The sequence below is a fragment of the Crocodylus siamensis genome, chromosome 12 (genome assembly GCF_052110815.1).
Source record: "Crocodylus siamensis isolate JL-2025a chromosome 12, ASM5211081v1, whole genome shotgun sequence".
NCBI classification, from domain to species: domain Eukaryota; kingdom Metazoa; phylum Chordata; order Crocodylia; family Crocodylidae; genus Crocodylus; species Crocodylus siamensis.
Window position 1 is genome coordinate 42,871,615 of NC_143406.1, and position 16,693 is coordinate 42,888,307.

General features: G+C 40.4%; 1 protein-coding gene across 1 annotated transcript in view; it reads right to left on the minus strand.

Moving 5' to 3' along the window:
* GNA12 (G protein subunit alpha 12) overlaps positions 1–16,693 on the minus strand; it is a 61,800-nt gene that overhangs the window by 30,277 nt on the left and 14,830 nt on the right. Inside the window, exon 2 of the mRNA XM_090023414.1 lies at positions 9,313–9,528. Within this exon, the coding sequence (XP_089879540.1) occupies positions 9,313–9,528 (216 nt within the window). The remainder of the gene's footprint in view (positions 1–9,312; positions 9,529–16,693) is intronic.

Here is a 16,693-nt window from a genome sequence, read left to right on the forward strand (position 1 = left end):
TGTTACCAATTTAAATCAATTTCTGATCACTTAAACTGGTTTGTGGGTAACTTCTGTCCCTAGCCATTAAGACTGCTAGGCTTATTAAGCAGTTCCATATTGCATGTGCTCCAATTTGGGAGGCAGGACAGAAGCTTCCTATCCACAGGAAAAATACTGCACTCGTATTTTATAACCTGTCTGGACTCCGGCTGATTTTCACCAGTATTATTTTGATCCTGCAAGATCTCTCTCCACAATTCTGCACAGCACACATGGTAGAAGTGAGATGCCTAAACCAAGAGTTCTTTTCTTTGTAACAGGCAATATGCAGAAGTTTGTACAAAGTGGCCAGGAGGTACTTGACTGAAGTCTCCTCTGCATCATCTTGAACCCAAATCTCAAGAACCTGCAGGACATACTAGAAGGAGAATTTAAGGATATTCTTGGGGTGGCTGAGTAAGTGCTGGCAACAGCTGAAGAAATATGCTACTAAAAGGAACTCTTCTGTTAGCACTGAACTGGTTTGCTGAACCCACTCCATGATTATTCTTAAATAATAAATATGTTGGGAGGTTGTTGAATGTCAGCATTTGATTTCTACAGATACTAATTGGCAAAGCTAGTCAATAATCACAGTAGTCTATGCAATGGTTTGCAGTTTATTCTGTCTAAAGATATTTGGAAACAGAACACAAGTGAAGACTTTCAACCACTTCTTCCTCAAACATACCAAAAAGGCATTTCCACTTCAAAGTTCATATTTGTAGGATTTTAGTGCAAAAAGCCTTCCTGGACTGTCTCAGAGACAGCTTGATCAAGCCAGAAACTCCAAATACTAGTACTACCTGCCACTGATCAGCCACAATGTTCTAAATTGTTATACAGGCAGGCCTCAACTTAAAATGTTTCGAGTTGCAACATTTCTAAATTGACACCCTGTTTCAACTTTATGATGTCAGCTTTGATTTTACAATGCTTGATGATCTGATGTGACGCCATGACAGCAAACAAGTTGCTGTGTCATCCATCTCCCTGGAGAACATCTGTTCAAACTTCCTTGGACACTTTCTTTAAGAAAGCAGACAAGACTCCAGAAAAACCTGCAGTCGAGACTCCCAAGAAGAATCCAGCCAAGAAACCTTCCAAAAGTCCAATCAAGAGCCCTTCAAAGAGTCCAGCAAACTCACCTCAAAGAAGTCCTTCCAAATCAATACGATTGCTATTTACAATATAAATATCTTAATGTAGCTATATTACTCATCTATAATTGATCGAGTACAAAATTCTGAGTTATTTTTGGTGAAAACAGGGTATCGGGTCTTGGTTCAAGAACCAATCCCCCATTTATAACATGGTTTCCTATGGCAAAAAAATTGGTTCCGAGTTACAACATTTTGACTTAAGATGCCGTTTTCAGGAACCAACTGTGTTGCAAGTCTGAAGACTGCCTATATACAGGTAAGTAGTTAACCAACTATAATTTTGGGGCAACTCGTGAGACAAGCTAGGTAATGTCTATGGAAATACTATGGCCTTGTAGACCCAGGAAAAGGACTCAGAAACAAGATTTAAACATAGCATGGGTTTAAATCCCACTCTGCAGTGGCCAGGACCACAAACCACAGGTACCATAGGTTAACCTGTTAGAGGCCAGATACGGTCTGCCAGTCCAGCAGTTGAACAGCCCTTATCTAAAGCATTCAATACCTTAATTGCTATGTCACTTTGGGCACATCACACCAGGGACCAAACTGAAGAGTAGTGGTACTTGACTCTACTCCATTTAGAACCCAAACATCATCTGCCAGGGATGCCTGAGAGAGATGTTATTCAGCATGTAAGCTCTTCATAAACATGAAAGAAATGCTGAACTAAGATGCTTTGCTCAGCAGTTAGCATTCCCATTTTAAATTTCAGCTTCAGCGTTAATACCCCTTTAAATGAATAAGGGCAATTTACCCATTCTAAGCTACAGTTTTAGAGCTTTCTACAGACATGATAACAGGTTCATATTCTTCGTGTTCTCATCACAGCTACCTGGGACAAAACATTATAATAGTTGAAAGCTTGTAGGAATACCACGGACTTTCACAAGAATGTGTCCCACATAGACATGGATGAAACTGTGCAGAACTTTACCATAAAACTGCAGTTTCAAAGTTCCACGAACTCCAAAAAAACGGGCAAATTCCAAAATAATTTTCCAATGAATAAATGATTGTCCACATTCTTAATTAAAAACACTAAGCATGAAAAAAACCTCATTACTGGCACCTTGTCTACCAAGCTAAAACTCAGATCAACAGTAGCGTGGCTATCTGTCCTGCAAATTTTTATCAGAACTGGTCACGTCTCTATGGACTTATATAAAAATATAATGTAACTGGGCTAAAAAAAAAAATGCCAAAGCTACAGAATAAGCAACATTACAAAGTCTCCTGTGTAAGTTTAGGATCAAGTAGTAGCTTGGAAAAGAGGCGTTTCTGCTAGCATTCAGCGCCTCTAGGTTATCTGCTCTCTACAAAAGGCACCACATGGATATTTCCATTAAGAGCCTAAATACAATGAGCACAATAGAAAGTTTTCTCCAACTTTGCAACCCTCACATCTCCTACTCTCAGACTGCTACAAACACAGAAAAAAATAATGTTGGCTTGCAAGAAGGAAATCTCTAGGTAGCAAAATTTTCCTGCAAGAGGGCTTCTCAATTGTGGTGAATTATGTTAACATAAAGAGTTACACAACAGTTGCATAAGAACCAAATGATTGCTTAAATTCTGATCTATGGACAACTGACCGCTGGTCAGTGCCATGGTACTTGTTCTTCCTCTCCCACACTTCCAGATGCTTCCACAGGGTAGATGCTTCTACCAGCAAGCAAGTCAGTGCTGCTCCTTGTTCAAGCACAATTAGGATTGTTTGCTCACAGTAAGTGAACCTGAATGGAAAAGTTAGCCCAGAGCATAAAACATTTGTGGTCCATGTTACAAAAGAGGTCAAAATCTTTGAAACAGATTTAAGTGAAACCCCATCAAGACCACAGTGAAGGCAGAGAACTCCAAGTTGTTTAAATAAAGGTGTTCATGTATTCTTTGGTTTGGTTACAAACCATCAGAATTGAGATTAAAATCCAGTTTACCATATGTTCTATACAATCAGTGTTTTCCAAATGAAGCACACCAGCTTTTATTTTAAGAAATAATTAATGGAGATGAAAAAGTTCTCCAGTCTGAAGTTAGTTTGCTCACTATCACTTTAATAGCAAGGCCTGATGTGCTGGGGAATAGTTAACGCTGTCACTGACCAAAAATCAAGAGTCTCATTTTTCTTGTTTGACAAATGCTGTGATATCTAGATGTGTTAGGGACTTTGCCATATTATAACTAACTAGCCCAACTCAGCTGAGCTACGTTTAGTTCATACCACAGCTCGTGTGTGCCAGTTTTGCAAAATTTTAGAAGGCACCCTATAGCCAACACCACCATACAGGGCTGGCTGTTGCTAGTCCACCCAGCACTTTTTGGGCGCAAGTGCAGCGGGATAAGAGGGGTGAATCATGCTCATCTTTTTTTCACAGGGAGAAAGAAGGTAGCTTCCAGGCCACCTCATTGCTGCTGCCATGATTTGTTATCATAACTAGTTTTTAGAGCAGGAAAAAGGAAAGAGTAAGCTGGCCAACACTTCCTGTGGCTACAGGAGAGCTGTTATGCTATAGAGCCTCACTAGTGCTCTTCTGCTATAGAATAGCGTTTCCCTGATGGTGTTTAGAGCCAGTGCTGTTACAAAGCAAGCAAAGTTATTCTCATAACAGCCAAGTGCCATTCCTTTTACTTGGGAAAAGACAAGACTCGGCATATCCAAGGAAATTAGGACTATCAGATACTGAATCAGGTAACCTAGAGACTCTAAAGAGGAATGGAAGCATTTATCTGTACTGGGACCCCACCCCCCCACCCCACCTTTCTACCTTCCTCTGAACCTCTGCGTTAAATTAAATATTTCACCATAACATTAGGCAAACTGAAGACCCTGTATTCATAACACTTCCTACATCTAGGTCTCAACCTCCACATTTTGTGGTCTAGAAAGGCACACTTATTCATGGGAGCGGAAATTCAAGGGATGTTGGTACGTAAATATGTCTGGACCGCTCATACCCTGGGCTCCAGCTGATGTTTCTTCACACACAGCAACACTGAGGAGCTAGTTTCACACAGTGGAAATACATGGAGTTTTATAAATTAATTGCAAGCTCCTTTGTATGTAGAAGTCCCTTAGAATATGATCTCCTCCTGCTGGCAGGGGGAAAATTTAACGCAAGCATTTGGGCTTGCACTGAAGGCCTCAGAGAGAATAAATATTACAGGATAACTCCAGGAAATGTATTCCTTTCAAACACATAGACAGAAGATGTGTGGAGGGGGAGGGAAGTCATATACTGATTACAAAGGAATTCTTATTCTAGTAGCTAAAAAATGAGGACAGAGACCTGACAATGTAACCAAACAGACAATGAAGCTTTTGTCCCAAAACTACTTGCTTGCACACAAGGAACAGAGGAACTTTGGGGGTGGGGATGAGAAGAGAGAAAAGCTGGTAAGCCTGCTTTAGGGAGAGAGACAGAGAAGCAAAGAAAATACTGCTATTGTAAAATCCACCCACTCAGTTCTGAAAGATTCAAAGACCCAGACAAGGATTTACAGCCAGCACTTTTATGCACAGAGTATGAAGCAGAAAAGTTGTGGCAAATGCCTAGAGGCAGCTCCTGTAGCCCTACAGAAAAAGCTTTCAAATTATATTAGGTTATGGTCACTCATTCTCTTGCCAACAAACTTTCCATTGCTAAACTTAAAATCTTCCATTATATTGCAGCATTACAAAAGGGAAGCGTCTGTACACTAGAATTTTCAGGTGAAATGTATTCAGCCAGAAGGCAGTACACCATGCTGTCTTACAAGAAGTTGTGCTTTTCTTTTTTTTTTGCTTTTTTTGAAATAAAGAGAGACAATTCAAACAAGAACTGCGCTACAACGTGGGTTGGTGGAGAGAGAGAGAGAGAACACATAGGAGAGTCACAACTCGAAAAAAAAAAACTATTACCAAAGCAACAAGTTCAAAATAGCTTTTTCGGAACCCCCCGCCCAGAGAGGTAGTGTTCAGCTAATAACGCCACTTCAAGAACAATTCCAAATGTTAAGCAAAGTCTCCACTTGAAACCAAACATGGTCTAAAATCAGTCATAAGGCTTCATTTACACACAAAGTTGTATCAGTACAATGCCAGATGGTAAACAGATATAAGAGGCTGTGAACACCTACTTCAGGCCTATTTCAGTTAGTGATTTAAGCGAAACAGCAGTATCACTGGATTTAGCCAAATCAGTTAGTGATGTCTTTAGTTGAAAAGGTTTAACTCCTCAATTTAGCTAAACAACACCTAGCTTTGAACTATTTGGACCTATTTAAGTATCTATGCTCTAACTGAACCAACACACAGATGCATAGGGACAAGCCCTAGACCATCATTTACAATATGGGATCAGATAAAGGTTTCTACTTTAGACTATTTGCTTGCTGAAAAAACCAAACAGGCAGGAGTTGTTTTTTTTAAAGGGAATAGACGGCATATGTTGCTCCCTCTCTCCCTGCACTCAGCTTTTTATTGTAAGCCAATTAGTTTAGGCACTGCAGGAAGTTCGTGGCCACAAGAATAGAGAGTGTATTCAAGGAGCAGGAGTTCTGAAAGAATTTGCTTAGTGACATCTTAATCTGAAAATTGTTACTTGCAGTGCTAAGAACATTTTATTCCATCTCCAACATTTATAACATTCTAATGAAATCAGCTACAATCTCATTCACAGCTTATTGAAATATTCACAGTTTACTGAAATAAGCTACAATCTCATGTAAGGCTTTATTTCTGCTCTACCTGTGTGACGTATCAGGCCCTATATTTAAGATCAGGCCCAACTCAAAGTTGTGTCACTACAACTGTGAACAAAAAGGCTGAGTTACAAGCAGTATTTTTTGTTGTACGGTATAGTTACGCACTATTAAACAAGAAACAGTTGTGGGCTTACAACTTAGTTTAACTTTCTCTAGTCTCCACAACCTATTTTTCAAACATCAAATGAAAGGATGATTTAAGAACACTACCCTCTTCAACAGAGGGCTGAAGTTCGGTGTCATTAGCATGTGTCTCTGTCTTCTGTTTGCTTTGGCATTTCCTGTGTAATCCTGTACTTGAAGTTGGAGACTACAGCTATAGCCTTTATCATTGCAGAACACTCATTTTAATGACTTAGTCCTTATCCAATTTGATACAATTTTGATATCAATCAGTAAAGCAAAAGCAGGTAAGGAGGGGAAGCTACTTTGTACCCATCCTCTTCTTTGCCCATGCCGCTTACACACACCACAATAATTACCACACTGATGATATGTAATCACCACAGGCTGTCATCCTGACCTTCCACTCATCTCTACTGGTCATATACAATTATATTTAGATTGCAGGTTTCTGGGGCTGGGCACACTTTTTGGTTCGATGTTTGTGCTGTGCCTATCAATGTGATCTCCGACCATGCCTAGGGCTCACAGGAATTATGATAATACAAACTAATTTAACTTGCATAACAGCTTTCTAGGCTTCACCCTTCTCTGTCTCAGCCTACTCCTCATATACTTAGTCCCACGTAATGTAAAGATTGTAAGGTTTTCCTTTTGCCATCTTGAGCCACATAAAGGGCTGAGCTTCTAATCCAACCACCACTGAACTAGTCGCTCAGGGGTTCAGAGACTGTTCAAGTCTAAAGGAGTTCCCATTCTTCAGGGTCATGGCCAAGATGGTATTTTAAGAAAGACAGTTTGCATGTAATTTAGTTTACTGGACACCTTCATGAAAAAAATTCTACCCTAAAATTAAATCGATATTTATTTGTAAGTAAATCTATGCTTGCAACATAAGGTTGTTAGAACAGTTAATAAAAGCTTATACCAACTAAATCAACCCTATTAATACCGGGAAATGTAGGTGTATTGGACAAGCACCCAATATTCTTTTAAGTACAAATCTCAGGCAATACCAAATATTGTGAAAAATAAAGCATATTTTTTTCAGGAATGCAAAGAAACAAATGTATTTTATACTTATTTTAAAGAAGCCATTCTTGGTATGAGAATTTGTGAATCTTACCGTCACGTTATGAAACTTGGCATCATGGAACCACTAACTGTAAACTACAAACAGCCCCAAATTAAAAAACAAATTCTTACTGCTAGAACACAGAGCTAAACAGAAATCACTGTTTCATCTTGATAAAAGCTATTCCATCAATTCCAATAATTCCTTTGGATCCAAAAGTGAAAGAGACATCCTTAAACTTCTTGAAATGGAATGTGCTTGACCTTCAGTGTTTATTTATGCCATTAGTTTTCATAAGCTTTGCCAGAAACAAGACAGACAAGTTGAAGAATGGTATTGTATTTCTAAAGTCATTTAGAATTAAACAAAAAAACCCTCACTCTTTTGGAAGAGAGCAGAGTAACAGGGTCACTTAACTTCCTTGTACAAATGTATTAACAAACGTAACCATACACTCATTTGTCTAAACGAGAGAACAGCACAGGGGAAGGAGCAGTAATTTCTGATTTTGCAAAGGACAACGTGCTTTAGTATTATATCCATTATAAACTAGATTATGGTGTTACACTGTCAGGACTGTATTACAGTATATGCTGTGGCTATATCTTAAGCACTATTGTGTATAAGGAGCAAAATTAATTTGGACTTATTTCCTCCTTAAGTAACTATGAACTGATAGCGCAGACTTCCACCCACACAAAGTAACAGTCTCCCATTCCAGACCTTAAAAGTACACAGACTAATCTCAAATCTGCAGAACTACAATCCTGACCGGATGGAAGAGACAGCCACTTAGATCTCACGTTTAAATCTCAGATCACAACAGTACCAAGTGGATTCTCTTAAAATTTGAGCGTGACAAATTTCTCATGGTGTAAAGCTCTGTATTTTACATCACCCCATGAAGCACTACTTATGGCTTTAAGGTTGATGGGTAAAATACCTAGAAGTCCCCTTTTTCCCCCATTCTTTCAGAGATGAGGCAACAGTGATGTCTTGACAGTGGTGCTGTAGAGACCCCAACCTGGAGTTCATTTTACTGGGCTCACTTTTGCTTTTGGCAGTGCTTGGACACAAAATCATTTCTCAACTGCAGAGAAGTGAATTTTTTGCTTTGAGTGCTTAACATGCTATTTATAGTGTGTTCCTTACTTTGCTGCTATCTTGAAACACTAAAGTAGCCTTTTAAGCCCACATTATAGATTCACAACCTCTCCATTCAATTAATAAAAGAAATATTAGGGTGAAGTAACATGAAACATAAGCACCAGTTATGTAAACTGCTTAGCTTCTGTGCCTGAATGACTGGTCAGATTTTAATTAGCACACCAGTGTTTGAACTTGAATAGATATCCAAGTCTTAAAAACACAGTGAGTGAACAACAAAATGTCCAGCCAAGCAAAAAAAGGATTAGAGTCCCTCAAGGATCTCCTCATTGTCTGGGGTGGCATGGAAGTGTTGAGAGAGGAAAATATAAAGGTACTATCAGCTGCTTATGAGGTCAAAGAGTGAGGGTGTGTGTACGTGTTTGAAGAACAGTCACATTCCCCACCAGAAATGTTCTCTTCTATTATGCATGTATAGTCTACCATGCATTGCAATTTGAACTCATTTCTATTCCAAGGAGGAGAGGAGGGAACACATTTAAGTTTTTATTTTTAGGCTGATTGCCATCCTTAAGTTGCCACTCCAAAATGTAACTCACAGATATAATAATGAAAAGGAACAGTCAAAGAAGAAACAACTTGGAAGGAAACTGCATTCATTTCCAGAGACTTACTCTGCAAACAGGAATGGACTGCCAGCATCAATACAGTGTGAGCTGGCAAAACTGGAAAGTTACAAGCAAGTGTGCATTAATCAGTGACCTACTATGCAGAAATCTACAAAGCAGCTCAATTTTTAGTTCAAGACAATCCCTGCCTTTTTTGGTTTCTCTTGTTGCTCTAGTTTATCCAGTTGCGTGCACTTATTCCACTCCCTCTGACATGCAGTTTTTCAAGTTTGGCTCCAATTACGGCTCATTCCTGCTGCTATAATGCTCAGATTTCTAGCAGTGCTACAGCTTGCTTGTGTTTTTATTAAATCCTGCATGTGGCAAGCTGCTTTTCCAATTGAAAAAGATATTCAGATACAAAAAACACCTTTTACAACTCCTCATTTACCAGATATTTGCATGTACTCACCAACTGATACTCGCTTCGGCGGCTAAAAGCTTCCTTGATCCCAGAATCCCTCCACAGTGCGCTCAGTGCAGGTACATACAACTGGAACATGGCAGGCTCTACAGGCATTCCAGCTTTGTTCTCAAAAGCCATCAAAAACATTCCATGCTTCTCATTCTCCGTGTACTGCCAAGGGATTCCTAGTTTGTCCCGGGCATCAACCAAAACCCTGCAACCCTAAAAGAACAATTCAGGAAAAAAAGAAAAAGAAAAAGTCAGTGATCAAAGAGTAAACTATAAAAAGGAACACGAGCCTAGAGTACATAATGTTCTCTGTGCCACATAAAAATCAGTATTCTTGTAGGAAAACAATTCAGAAGGGGGTCCAATACATACTATGTTCATTCTTGCAATGGAGGGGAAAAAAGCTTGCTTGTAGCAGCTATGTAGCTTATATGTATTTCTAGTGAGGAGCTACATTAAATACTAGGAGGAAAAACCTGTTACAGATAGCAATACTAGATGCTTATTGGTATATTTTATGTTTAGAAATAACATATGCCCCCCACTTCTGGCACTGTAGCACTGCGTAGAGCAGAAACATCCCAGACAGTGAGAAGAAATCAGAATCTCCTTCTACCTTTCTGGTACATATGTTCGTTGAAGTGATGTGCTACTACTGAAAAACCTCAGTGGAACGCAACTTAAGAGTTTAACACAAAGCTGTTGCATACGTGGCCCAGGGGCTGGATCTGGCCTGCCAGTAGTCCAGTGAACCAGAATTCAAGGTCCCTGGACCTCAACTGACATAGTTACCAGCAGCAGCCCCCCAGGTCTGTGCTACTGCACCTCCCTGGCTTTGCAACACCTCTTGTTTTTTAAACCAGGGATGTCGCATGGTGCTTTTTAAGAATAATGCTAACCTTTAAGCTTAGTCAAGTTTTTTTACTTATTATTCCAATTACATATATAACTTCAGTATGACACAGCCCTGCTGGTCTATTCCTTTCACCGGCTTGGACCTGAAACACTGTATTTAAAGAGCTACTACAAAAGTCTGCTCAAACACGATACTGACTTACAAAAAAAAGAGGGAGCACCACAAGCTACCATTTAAAAATTCAAATGATCAAGCAATACCTTACCCAATTATTATTATTAAGACACCAGAGATGAAAGAAACGAGCAATAGCTACCCCAGCTCTTAGAAGGACTCGGATATACACTTGCATGCCAAATGTTTTAGAAGGGACACTGAGCTCACACAGTGCCCAAGAAACAAAATGTCAAATGAAAAAGTAAGTTATGATACAGCTCATGGCTGCTTACAGACATGAAAAACACATCACAGCCATGCCCACAAGAGACATCATGTTAGTCTGACTCGGCTCACCCAACATCTGTACAGACTGCGCACTTCAATGGGGTTTTTTGGTGCCTTTATCCAATAGCTGACTGAATCAGCTTTAGATAAAAGTGCCAAAAAGCCTTGCTGATGCGCACTATCTATACAGACACTGGAGAGCTGGGTCAAACTAATGCGCTGCCTCGTCCAGTAAAGTGCTGGTTTGGGGGTTTTTTCATGCCTGTCAGCAGCTGATATGCCTGTGTTGAGGAACCTTGAAAATTTAGTGCTATTTGGATTAATCGTGTAGCTAGAATTCACCATGCAAACCACAGTTCAGTGGCTCTCAACTTTTTTGGATGAGGCAACCTTCCATTACTTTTCTGAATTGAGTGGCACCCAATTTCAAAAACTAATGTATAGATTACGATGCTTAACTCCTTGCAGAGAAGCCTGGCAGTGGGAATGGGGGATAGTCCAGGAAGAGAGACAAGCCTAAGCCTGCACTTATCTGCTTAGTTTAGCTGCTGATCTCCTAACACCTCACTTATCTCCTCATACCTCACAGCACCCTTCAAAAGATCCAGTGGCACCCCAGGGTGCCTTGGCACCTGGGTTGAGAAATGCTGCTCTAGATCTGTTAACGTCACCAGGAACAATTAGTAAATATGACCGTCTTACCTTGAAACAATTTTCTGGCACTGGCAGAGTGGATCCAATATAAAGTTTCATCACTTTCTAATGGGTTAAACTGAAAAGCTATTTGAATTTCCAACATTCTTTCCAATTTGGTTTGAGACAAAACTTTTTTCCATGAGGTTAATCTCTGCAGTATTTGAGCCCAATAGCACCCACAAGTAAACAATTCATCTTTTAGATTGTGCTCTTTCCTATTACAGGTGAACAAGGCAGGTGCAGCTTTCCTTCGAGGGTAAGGATGTTCTAGTTTCCAACAAACAGTAGGATTGGAGGTAGAAATGACAGGCACAACTCAGAAGTTCAGGAACTTAAATCCAAGTATATCAGTAACCATTGTATAGCCATGTTTTTACAAGTGCTGTTGCCCCCAGTGTAAACAGGCAAGATTTTTGCATTACTATTTATTTCTACAGTCCTTCAGATTAACTGTTTAAAGGGCATGTCTTCATCACACCAAAGAAGAATACAATTAAACATCTACAACTTTGTCAGAGGAGGCTGTACACACATACACACATACACTTATTTATTTTTTTAAAGATTTTTTTGCTTTACAGTACTGGACTGCAACCAAAAAGCTGAAAAGCCACCATTCCCAATTAGCTTGTGAAGCCTTCAGGATTTGCTTGTTTTTGAAGCTCTCACCATAACTAAAAGCAAACAGACAACAGCATAAGGCCACCTTTCTGAACTGCAGGGGTCTGCACTGTCTCATGACTATACAGTCTTTAATTCTTCTACATAATACGTTCCTGAATAGCATTCAAAGTCACTATAAAAAAAAAAAGAGACTAAAAACACTGTTTTAAATTACTTGCTCACAAACAAAATCATCCTTCAAAAATCTGAAAAGTTAGGGTTTTTTAAGAAACAGTGCAGTGCTATTATATTACAGACCAACTGATAGAAAGTTACTATTTCTACATATTTAATGTCAAGTTTGCATTTTATAATCTTTATCAATAAGTAGAGCAGTTAGCATAGTTGATTTGGGCTGTTCTCCAGCAACACTATCCATAATACACAATGTCAGTTATTGCCATTTATCTCCCACATGCCTCTTAAATTTGGCAAATATGTATGTAGTGCTCCAGCCCACACAAGCCAGTTGTGACCTTTCACCTGCTTAGGCTCCAGCTCTCAAAACTATCTCACTCAGCCATTTACTGTCTAGCTTCTCTATCTAACAGCTTTCAAATTGTTTTAACCCTTAACCATCTCACTATTTCAGTATTTCCTTAAGATGCTCTCAAATGAATGTCACAGGAGTTGTCTCTCAAGATCGTTTCACTTCTGCTCATCAGCAACACAACTGTAGCTAAATACACAGTTCATCATCGCATGGTGACCTTTTGCTTTTCATGGCTTCCATGTAGAGAAGGATACCAAATTATGGAGTTAATTTTAGCTATGGTTCATTTGCAGGAAAAAGGACCCTAGTTTTCCCATTTCAGTAACTCCATGAAGTAGCAATGTTGTGTAGACACCACCCACAACATTGCAGCCATCTAATCAGTTTTAGAGCAATTCCCAAAACACTTCCCCAACAGCTGTGCGAGTTTTATAGTTTAGAGTAGTGGTTCTCAACCCTTTTTTGACCAGGACCCATTTGTAAACATCAAGACCAGTCCCGACCCAGTGCCCCTCACTCCCGACACTCTTCCCCCAGTTTCCCCGTATGTGGGGCAGGGGGTTGGTGTGTGGGCTGGAGGGTGTAAGGCAGCCCCCCACTCCCCCCAAGCAGTCCCTTGTAAGCTGGACTTCTGCCAGCCTGTAAGGGGGGAAACCACGGTTTCCCACATTTTTCTCCTTTAAAGGAGAATGCATTTTTTAAAATTTGTTTGCAACCCTTTCATATATTCTTGCGACCCACTTCTAGGTTGTGACCCACGGGTTGAGAAACGCTGATCTAGGGTAAACTTTTCAAAAGTATTTAAGCTACTTTAAGAGGCTGTGGTCCTTAGGTTACAACCTGAAAATTGTACTTAAGAAAATCTAGTGCTAAATGGAGCACTGCAATGCCTCCCTTTTATACACCTGGCCTGCAGGAGGGTCTCAAATGTTATGCGAGGCACAGTCTGCTTATACAGGGAGAACAGCAACAAAGGCCTGCAGCACACTGTGCAGGAAGCTACCTGGAGCCAACCAATATGGAAACTTGGTTAGGTCTGAAAACCCACCCGTTTCAGGACTCTGGTACTATACTCAACAGTGCAGGGAGGTTAATGTTGGTGGGCTGCATTTTTAGTATAATATTTGTAGGTCGGTTACTTTGTTCAAACTTATTTATATTATGGGCATATGTGTGTTATGTTGTTTTTGGGAGCATGGCATTTAGCCAAAATCCTTAATAAACTGAAATTGAATTGAATGCAAGGATGGCACCTCCATCTACTTCAAACTCACAGGAGAAAGCTCTGGACCAAAAAAGGAGGCTATACTATTTCTTCCAGAAACCAAGCCAGGGTTCCTCTTATTTTATAAGAGGACCAGAAGCAGTGAAAGTTTAGATGCCCCTTTTTTAATCTAATGGCTACAATTACACTACTTACCCTACATGTACAAAACGCAGGTTCAGTTCCCTCCTTTGCTTAATCACTACTCCAGACTCTTCTGGGATGCAAACGCTCTTCACTTTTTATTGAAACTGGTCTACAGTCTAGCAAAGATCCACTGGGCCAAAAAGAGAACAAGACTCCTAGTCCTGTGGGTAGATACACCCCGAGGTAGTGGGGTCAGGACAAGTCCTGGATTCCTGTCCCCACTCCAAGAATGGTTTATGCAGAATTTAGGCAAGTGCCCTGGTCATTGGGTCATGAAGTCCTGTCTCCATGCTTTTCTGGAAAATCTCAAATTCTTTCCTGCACAGCAGAAAAGAAGCTTTACCAGAGAGGACAAAGACTGCTTCAAGCAGAACAGCCTACAACAGAGGTGCCCAACTCCTGGCCCACAAGCTAGATCTGTCTCCCGGTCCCATCACCCAGCCTGCAGGGCTCCCCATCGGTCTGTGGTCCTGATCCAAACATGCAGGGCTGAGGAAAAGCACAAGGGCATACAGGATCCAATCCAGCCTGTGGACCAGACCAGAGTCCCCTATCTGGCCTATAGCACCGAAGGGTTGAATGCCACTGGCCTACAGTCTAGTGATCAGTGCATCCTCCCAAGCGATAAGGGTTGAACCCAGGTCTCCCACATCCTGCCAAGAACTCTAAGCATTATAAAAGTAATGACACTGGTATCATCATCTGCTTCCCCATCTATGTTTCATAAGCTAGGGGCTGAGACCCTATTGTGCACATAGCCTAATCTAAGCATTTTCAGCACGTTTATCACTATAAGTCCCTCAAGAGGACAGAGAAACTCATAAATTTCCAGGTCCCAATCAGGCCTATGCAAAAGACAGAGAATGAGTTAATTAGCACTAGTGAAACTGAGGCACTTCAAGATGCAAGGAAAACCAAGATACCTCTGGCATTAGGAAGCAGATGAGTACAGGTTTGCAAGACTGCAATTTGGACTTGCACATGCAGATCCCATGTTAGACCAAATTCTTTTTTTGCATCTAGGCTTTAATGCCTACCTGTAACTTACCCCTACCTGAAAGAAAATGGATACTAGTCAGTTCAGAAGTCAAATAACTTTTTTCTTTAAACACAGTAAATTTAGAGGAAAAAAGTCTTCCTTCAGACTTATCAGCTATTTTCTTCTTGTATAAACACAGCAGCAATAAGAACATATTTACATATCATACATGAAGACTGTTCATCAAGTCTGAAGGGCTGTACTAAGTTTAACTCCCATATGAAGTTAGCGATAGGTTCATCACTCAGATAAATAGGAAGTACAAGGAAATGTCATTAAGTTGCAACAAGTTGGGGAAGAGCCTGAACCAGAACCAGGACTATTCTTCTATCCGATCACTATAAGGGGAATAAATACCTTTTAATGTCAAAAGGCCACCCCAAGTGCAATCAATAATCAATGGCGAGTCTGGGAGAGACTGCAAGTTTGCAGCATTCCCTACTGCAGGTTGCCTGCCCAAATACCTATAAAACAGTCAATAATGCTAAAGGATGAATCCCTGATTAACCTTTTGCTCAAGCGGTTTCTTTGCCACAACCGCTGTCTTTGAAAACAGCAAAAATGCAACAGAGACTAAATATACAGGTGACCCTCACCATTCACAGGGGATACATTCTCGTGATCCCCGCGAATGGTGAAATCCGTGAATAGGGCACTGCATTCATGAACACACTGCCCCTGGCAGCTGGGGGGCAGGGGAGGGGAGCATGGCTCCAGCGGTGATGGTGGGAATGTGGCAGCAGCCCGGCGGCAGCAAGCGTGGAGCTCCTGTAAGTCTATAAAGTGTATTTACAAATGTGCGTTCAGCATTTGTGAATACCTGAAACTGAGAATAGTGAGGGTTTCCTGTATTTCAGTGAGGACTGTAGGGATTTTAGTTTTTAGTGAGAAAACTACACTTAGAGAAGCAAGACCTTATCCAAAATTTGAGTTTGTCAATCTGGAAACAGTGGATTATGGATGCACTGAATCAATAATCACTTATATGAAGCCAGAATCTGAACCCCCAGACTACACTCAAAGCATGTAATGCATGTCTTGTTTTAGGAGGAGATGGAGAACATCATTTGAAACTGTAACAGGCCTGCAGTTGTACAGGGTGAAAAGCATCCATAGGAGAGGTAAATTGGTGCATGAAAAGAAACTGTTACAGAATAATGAAAATCCTGGAGAAGTCTATAATTAATACCTGAAAGAAACATGCAGAAAGAGATCTTGCACCATGTCTATTAATTTGGCATAACGAGAACTGGGAAAGACCATCATTTCTGCCAGCCCAAACCAGCCTATAATACATAACCAACACATCCTGGTGGGGAGGGGAGAAGGGAATTTAGTGCAATTGTTTTTTCATTATTTTCCCTCACTTCCTCAGGTTTTCTTCTATTTCAACAAGGAGAAGAGAGAATGACAAGAAGTGAAAGAGGTGGAAAGAATACAAACACATCACTGCAGTAAATGAGACCTGGATTTACAGCATGTGTCAGCCACTGCACAATAACTACAGATGTGCATGCACCCTGCAGTAAAGGAAAGTAGATCTAACCCACAGTAGTTTACACTCAATGAAAAGTGCACATGGGCAACTGCTGCACAATAGCTGATATGCTATAAATCCTCACCCTTATTCAGCTCATAAGAACTTGTCAATATGTCCATGTCATAAGAAAAGGCTTTTGACTAAGCTGAAGAGTGATTCTGAATAGCTTGAAACCTGTCCGAGGGCTTTATCCACAGAATTCAAGTCAGAAGACTGAAGCTTTCCTTTTCCCTGCC